Consider the following 8,576-nt stretch of genomic DNA (forward strand, 5'->3'; position numbering starts at 1 on the left):
ATATTAATTCATAAATAGATAAGTTAACAGACACGTTTCATTGGCGTGAAACACAAGCACGAAGCCGCACTATTGCAGGAAGTAGGACACGCTTTACATAGCAGCCTATTTTGACTTTGGTGCAAGATAATGAGAGCTCCTAGTCCACAGCAAAGCTCCAAACCATATGGGTTTAAAATCACCCTAACATCAATAGATAATGATAACTAACAGCCCACAGCAAAGCTCCAAACCATATGGGTTTACGATCACCCTAACATCAATACGTCATTAGTACTATACCAACTGGAGGGTATAAATCCCCCTGACGTCATTAGTACTATACCAACTGGAGGGTATAAATCCCCCTGACGTCATTAGTACTATACCAACTGGAGGGTATAAATCACCCTGACGTCATTAGTACTATACCAACTGGAGGGTATAAATCCCCCTGACGTCATTAGTACTATACCAACTGGAGGGTATAAATCACCCTGACGTCATTAGTACTATACCAACTGGAGGGTTTAAATCACCCTGACGTCATTAGTACTATACCAACTGGAGGGTTTAAATCCCCTGACGTCATTAGTACTAAACCAACTGGAGGGTTTAAATCCCCTGACGTCATTAGTACTAAACCAACTGGAGGGTTTAAATCCCCCTGACGTCATTAGTACTATACCAACTGGAGGGTATAAATCCCCTGACGTCATTAGTACTATACCAACTGGAGGGTATAAATCCCCCTGACGTCATTAGTACTATACCAACTGGAGGGTATAAATCACCCTGACGTCATTAGTACTATACCAACTGGAGGGTATAAATCCCCCTGACGTCATTAGTACTATACCAACTGGAGGGTATAAATCACCCTGACGTCATTAGTACTATACCAACTGGAGGGTTTAAATCCCCCTGACGTCATTAGTACTATACCAACTGGAGGGTTTAAATCCCCCTGACGTCATTAGTACTATACCAACTGGAGGGTTTAAATCCCCCTGACGTCATTAGTACTATACCAACTGGAGGGTTTAAATCCCCTGACGTCATTAGTACTATACCAACTGGAGGGTTTAAATCCCCCTGACGTCATTAGTACTATACCAACTGGAGGGTATAAATCACCCTGACGTCATTAGTACTATACCAACTGGAGGGTATAAATCCCCTGACGTCATTAGTACTATACCAACTGGAGGGTATAAATCCCCCTGACGTCATTAGTACTATACCAACTGGAGGGTTTAAATCCCCCTGACGTCATTAGTACTATACCAACTGGAGGGTTTAAATCCCCCTGACGTCATTAGTACTATACCAACTGGAGGGTTTAAATCACCCTGACGTCATTAGTACTATACCAACTGGAGGGTTTAAATCCCCCTGACGTCATTAGTACTATACCAACTGGAGGGTTTAAATCACCCTGACGTCATTAGTACTATACCAACTGGAGGGTTTAAATCCCCCTGACGTCATTAGTACTATACCAACTGGAGGGTATAAATCCCCCTGACGTCATTAGTACTATACCAACTGGAGGGTATAAATCCCCCTGACGTCATTAGTACTATACCAACTGGAGGGTTTATATCACCCTGACGTCATTAGTACTATACCAACTGGAGGGTTTAATCCCCTGACGTCATTAGTACTATACCAACTGGAGGGTTTAAATCCCCTGACGTCATTAGTACTATAACAACTGGAGGGTTTATATCACCCTGACGTCATTAGTACTATACCAACTGAGGGTTTATATCACCCTGACGTCATTAGTACTATAACAACTGGAGGGTTTAAATCACCCTGACGTCATTAGTACTATACCAACTGGAGGGTTTAAATCCCCTGACGTCATTAGTACTATACCAACTGGAGGGTTTAAATCACCCTGACGTCATTAGTACTATACCAACTGGAGGGTTTAAATCCCCTGACGTCATTAGTACTATACCAACTGGAGGGTATAAATCCCCTGACGTCATTAGTAATACCAACTGGAGGGTTTATATCACCCTGACGCCATTAGTACTATACCAACTGGAGGGTTTAAATCCCCTGACGTCATTAGTACTATACCAACTGGAGGGTTTAAATCCCCTGACGTCATTATACTATACCAACTGGAGGGGACGTCATTAGTACTATACCAACTGGAGGGTTTAAATCCCCCTGACGTCATTAGTACTATACCAACTGGAGGGTTTAAATCCCCTGACGTCATTAGTACTATACCAACTGGAGGGTATAAATCACCCTGACGTCATTAGTACTATACCAACTGGAGGGTTTAAATCACCCTGACGTCATTAGGGTACTATACCAACTGGGGGTTTAAATCCCCTGACGTCATTAGTACTATACCAACTGGAGGGTATAAATCACCCTGACGTCATTAGTACTATACCAACTGGAGGGTTTAAATCCCCTGACGTCATTAGTACTATACCAACTGGAGGGTTTAAATCCCCTGACGTCATTAGTACTATACCAACTGGAGGGTATAATCCCCTGACGTCATTAGTACTACACCAACTGGAGGGTTTAAATCACCCTGACGTCATTAGTACTATACCAACTGGAGGGTATAAATCCCCTGATGTCATTAGTACTATACCAACTGGAGGGTATAAATCCCCCTGACGTCATTAGTACTAAACCAACTGGAGGGTATAAATCTCCCTGACGTCATTAGTACTATACCAACTGGAGGGTTTAAATCCCCTGACGTCATTAGTACTATAACAACTGGAGGGTATAAATCCCCTGACGTCATTAGTACTATACCAACTGGAGGGTATAAATCCCCTGACGTCATTAGTACTATACCAACTGGAGGGTTTAAATCCCCCTGACGTCATTAGTACTATACCAACTGGAGGGTTTAAATCCCCTGACGTCATTAGTACTATACCAACTGGAGGGTATAAATCCCCCTGACGTCATTAGTACTATACCAACTGGAGGGTTTAAATCACCCTGACGTCATTAGTACTATACCAACTGGAGGGTATAAATCCCCCTGACGTCATTAGTACTATACCAACTGGAGGGTATAAATCACCCTGACGTCATTAGTACTATACCAACTGGAGGGTATAAATCCCCCTGACGTCATTAGTACTATACCAACTGGAGGGTATAAATCCCCCTGACGTCATTAGTACTATACCAACTGGAGGGTTTAAATCACCCTGACGTCATTAGTACTATACCAACTGGAGGGTATAAATCCCCCTGACGTCATTAGTACTATACCAACTGGAGGGTATAAATCCCCTGACGTCATTAGTACTATACCAACTGGAGGGTATAAATCCCCCTGACGTCATTAGTACTATACCAACTGGAGGGTATAAATCCCCCTGACGTCATTAGTACTATACCAACTGGAGGGTATAAATCCCCTGACGTCATTAGTACTATACCAACTGGAGGGTTTAAATCACCCTGACGTCATTAGTACTATAACAACTGGAGGGTTTAAATCCCCTGACGCCATTAGTACTATACCAACTGGAGGGTTTAAATCACCCTGACGTCATTAGTACTATACCAACTGGAGGGTTTAAATCACCCTGACGTCATTAGTACTATACCAACTGGAGGGTTTAAATCCCCCTGACGTCATTAGTACTATACCAACTGGAGGGTATAAATCCCCCTGACGTCATTAGTACTATACCAACTGGAGGGTATAAATCCCCCTGACGTCATTAGTACTATACCAACTGGAGGGTATAAATCACCCTGACGTCATTAGTACTATACCAACTGGAGGGTATAAATCCCCCTGACGTCATTAGTACTATACCAACTGGAGGGTTTAAATACCCCTGACGTCATTAGTACTATACCAACTGGAGGGTTTAAATCCCCCTGACGTCATTAGTACTATACCAACTGGAGGGTTTAAATCACCCTGACGTCATTAGTACTATACCAACTGGAGGGTTTAAATCCCCTGACGTCATTAGTACTATACCAACTGGAGGGTTTAAATCACCCTGACGTCATTAGTACTATACCAACTGGAGGGTTTAAATCCCCTGACGTCATTAGTACTATACCAACTGGAGGGTATAAATCACCCTGACGTCATTAGTACTATACCAACTGGAGGGTTTAAATCCCCTGACGTCATTAGTACTATACCAACTGGAGGGTTTAAATGTACTATACCAACTGGAGGGTATAAATCCCCTGACGTCATTAGTACTATACCAACTGGAGGGTTTAAATCCCCTGACGTCATTAGTACTAAACCAACTGGAAGGTTTAAATCACCCTGACGTCATTAGTACTATACCAACTGGAGGGTTTAAATCACCCTGACGTCATTAGTACTATACCAACTGGAGGGTATAAATCACCCTGACGTCATTAGTACTATACCAACTGGACTGTTTTATAGCATTACCAACCCAGACTGTTGGTCCAGGTGGTACACTGGACTGTTCTATAGTATTACCAACCCAGACCGTTTGTCCAGGTGGTACACTGGACTGTTCTATAGTATTACCAACCCAGACCGTTTCTGTTGGTCCAGGTGGTACACTGGACTGTTCTATAGTATTACCAACCCAGACCGTTTGTCCAGGTGGTACACTGGACTGTTCTATAGTATTACCAACCCAGACCGTTTCTGTTGGTCCAGGTGGTACACTGGACTGTTCTATAGTATTACCAACCCAGACTGTTGGTCCAGGTGGTACACTGGACTGTTCTATAGTATTACCAAACCAGACTGTTGGTCCAGGTGGTACACTGGACTGTTCTATAGTATTACCAACCCAGACTGTTGGTCCAGGTGGTACACTGGACTGTTCTATAGTATTACCAACCCAGACCGTTTCTGTTGGTCCAGGTGGTACACTGGACTGTTCTATAGTATTACCAACCCAGACTGTTGGACCAGGTGGTACACTGGACTGTTCTATAGTATTACCAACCCAGACCGTTTCTGTTGGACCAGGTGGTACACTGGACTGTTCTATAGTATTACCAACCCAGACCGTTTCTGTTGGACCAGGTGGTACACTGGACTGTTCTATAGTATTACCAACCCAGACCGTTTCTGTTGGACCAGGTGGTACACTGGACTGTTCTATAGTATTACCAACCCAGACTGTTGGTCCAGGTGGTACACTGGACTGTTCTATAGTATTACCAACCCAGACCGTTTCTGTTGGACCAGGTGGTACACTGGACTGTTCTATAGTATTACCAACCCAGACCATTTCTGTTGGTCCAGGTGGTGTTCTATAGTATTACCAACCCAGACTGTTGGTCCAGGTGGTACACTGGACTGTTCTATAGTATTACCAACCAGACTGTTGGTCCAGGTGGTACACTGGACTGTTCTATAGTATTACCAAGCCAGACTGTTGGTCCAGGTGGTACACTGGACTGTTCTATAGTATCACCAACCCAGTCCGTTCCTGTTGGTCCAGGTGGTACACTGGACTGTTCTATAGTATTACCAACCCAGACTGTTGGTCCAGGTGGTACACTGGACTGTTCTATAGTATTACCAACCCAGACTGTTCCTGTTGGTCCAGGTGGTACACTGGACTGTTCTATAGTATTACCAACCCAGACTGTTGGTCCAGGTGGTACACTGGACTGTTCTATAGTATCACCAACCCAGTCCGTTCCTGTTGGTCCAGGTGGTACACTGGACTGTTCTATAGTATTACCAACCCAGACTGTTGGTCCAGGTGGTACACTGGACTGTTCTATAGTATTACCAACCCAGACTGTTCCTGTTGGTCCAGGTGGTACACTGGACTGTTCTATAGTATTACCAACCCAGACTGTTGGTCCAGGTGGTACACTGGACTGTTCTATAGTATTACCAACCCAGACTGTTCCTGTTGGTCCAGGTTGTACACTGGACTGTTCTATAGTATCACCAACCCAGACCGTTCCTGTTGGTCCAGGTGGTACACTGGACTGTTCTATAGTATCACCAACCCAGTCCGTTCCTGTTGGTCCAGGTGGTACACTGGACTGTTCTATAGTATTACCAACCCAGACTGTTGGTCCAGGTGGTACACTGGACTGTTCTATAGTATTACCAACCCAGACCGTTTGTCCAGGTGGTACACTGGACTGTTCTATAGTATTACCAACCCAGACCATTTCTGTTGGTCCAGGTGGTACACTGGACTGTTCTATAGTATTACCAACCCAGACTGTTGGTCCAGGTGGTACACTGGACTGTTCTATAGTATTACCAACCCAGACCATTTCTGTTGGTCCAGGTGGTACACTGGACTGTTCTATAGTATTACCAACCCAGACTGTTGGTCCAGGTGGTACACTGGACTGTTCTATAGTATTACCAACCCAGACCGTTTCTGTTGGTCCAGGTGGTACACTGGACTGTTCTATAGTATTACCAACCCAGACTGTTGGTCCAGGTGGTACACTGGACTGTTCTATAGTATTACCAACCCAGACCGTTTCTGTTGGTCCAGGTGGTACACTGGACTGTTCTATAGTATTACCAACCCAGACTGTTGGTCCAGGTGGTACACTGGACTGTTCTATAGTATTACCAACCCAGACTGTTGGTCCAGGTGGTACACTGGACTGTTCTATAGTATTACCAACCCAGACTGTTGGTCCAGGTGGTACACTGGACTGTTCTATAGTATTACCAACCCAGACCGTTTCTGTTGGTCCAGGTGGTACACTGGACTGTTCTATAGTATTACCAACCCAGACTGTTGGTCCAGGTGGTACACTGGACTGTTCTATAGTATTACCAACCCAGACTGTTGGTCCAGGTGGTACACTGGACTGTTCTATAGTATTACCAACCCAGACCGTTTGTCCAGGTGGTACACTGGACTGTTCTATAGTATTACCAACCCAGACCATTTCTGTTGGTCCAGGTGGTACACTGGACTGTTCTATAGTATTACCAACCCAGACTGTTGGTCCAGGTGGTACACTGGACTGTTCTATAGTATTACCAACCCAGACTGTTGGTCCAGGTGGTACACTGGACTGTTCTATAGTATTACCAACCCAGACCGTTTCTGCTGGTCCAGGATGTACACTGGACTGTTCTATAGTATTACCAACCCAGACGGTTGGTCCAGGTGGTACACTGGACTGTTCTATAGTATTACCAACCCAGACTGTTGGTCCAGGTGGTACACTGGACTGTTCTATAGTATTACCAACCCAGACTGTTGGACCAGGTGGTACACTGGACTGTTCTATAGTATTACCAACCCAGACCGTTTGTCCAGGTGGTACACTGGACTGTTCTATAGTATTACCAACCCAGACTGTTGGTCCAGGTGGTACACTGGACTGTTCTATAGTATTACCAACCCAGACCGTTTCTGTTGGTCCAGGTGGTACACTGGACTGTTCTATAGTATTACCAACCCAGACTGTTGGTCCAGGTGGTACACTGGACTGTTCTATAGTATTACCAACCCAGACTGTTGGTCCAGGTGGTACACTGGACTGTTCTATAGTATTACCAACCCAGACTGTTGGTCCAGGTGGTACACTGGACTGTTCTATAGTATTACCAACCCAGACTGTTGGTCCAGGTGGTACACTGGACTGTTCTATAGTATTACCAACCCAGACTGTTGGTCCAGGTGGTACACTGGACTGTTCTATAGTATTACCAACCCAGACTGTTGGACCAGGTGGTACACTGGACTGTTCTATAGTATTACCAACCCAGACTGTTGGTCCAGGTGGTACATTGGACTGTTCTATAGTATTACCAACCCAGACCATTTCTTTTCAAACCCTCAATAACTGTTGTCCGCTAAAGATGATAATCTGGATGTATTGTCAGTCCAGTATCCAGATGACTTTTCCCCAGAGCTTCCTATTCAGTTAATACCTTTCCCCAGAGCTTCCTATACAGTTAATACCTTTCCCCAGAGCTTCATATACAGTTAATATCTTTCCCCAGAGCTTCCTATACAGTTAATATCTTTCCCCAGAGCTTCCTATACAGTTAATATCTTTCCCCAGAGCTTCCTATACAGTTAATATCTTTCCCTAATGTGTTGAGGCCGGCAATTAAGGGAAATGAGATGCTTAATGAAAGACTTTACATAACTGCTGTATTTGAAGCCCTCCTTCCTTCTGCCCAGTTTCCCTGATGTTGCTACGGCAATCAAGCTGTTTTTACCTGCCCTGTAACTGTCTTCTGCAGAGAGATCAATTTCTAAAGCTCATAAATAAGTAAGCTCCACTCATTGCACCAGTGCAGTCGTAGGCTTGACCACAGCATTTCTCACCGAAAACCACTTACTTACAATCAGATAAAAATAAAATGCAAGGCCTGATGCAGTTTGATCAGTCACGTTCCTGAATCCCAAGAAACAAACACTTAGCTTCCGGCTACATATGGCACTTAAAAAGGTTTATGAATGACTTTTGGGAGGCTTACTGTTTTTAATTTAATTTAAAATTTTTACATCGATGACAGGCGCATGGGCCCCCACACACACCGGGGGCTGCTGGGGAGTAAGGTGGTCATTGAGACGTTTTATTGTTGATCTGAAGCTGCATCCTGCTGTTGGACCACTAGGGGG

At 44.4% G+C, this 8,576-nt stretch overlaps 1 protein-coding gene across 1 annotated transcript; it reads left to right on the top strand.

Annotated features, from left to right (window-relative positions):
• Positions 1 to 4,165: 4,165 nt before the first annotated feature.
• On the top strand, positions 4,166 to 7,130 carry LOC127916482 (uncharacterized). The gene is made up of 7 exons (XM_052498269.1): positions 4,166 to 4,186; positions 4,228 to 4,270; positions 4,339 to 4,543; positions 4,703 to 4,753; positions 4,805 to 4,861; positions 6,261 to 6,896; positions 7,094 to 7,130. The coding sequence occupies exons 1-7, from the start codon at positions 4,166 to 4,168 to the stop codon at positions 7,128 to 7,130; spliced, it is 1,050 nt and encodes a 349-aa protein (XP_052354229.1).
• The last annotated feature ends 1,446 nt before the right edge of the window (positions 7,131 to 8,576 follow it).

Source organism: Oncorhynchus keta, chromosome 4 (assembly GCF_023373465.1).
Source record: "Oncorhynchus keta strain PuntledgeMale-10-30-2019 chromosome 4, Oket_V2, whole genome shotgun sequence".
Classification (NCBI taxonomy): domain Eukaryota; kingdom Metazoa; phylum Chordata; class Actinopteri; order Salmoniformes; family Salmonidae; genus Oncorhynchus; species Oncorhynchus keta.

Coding starts and splice junctions, on each gene's coding strand:
- LOC127916482 (XM_052498269.1), top strand. CDS start 4,166: ATGTACTATACCAACTGGAGG. Junction 4,187..4,227: donor TGTACTATACCAACTGGAGG/GTATAAATCCCC, acceptor TACCAACTGGAG/GGTTTAAATCCCCTGACGTC. Junction 6,897..7,093: donor GACCATTTCTGTTGGTCCAG/GTGGTACACTGG, acceptor TTACCAACCCAG/ACGGTTGGTCCAGGTGGTAC.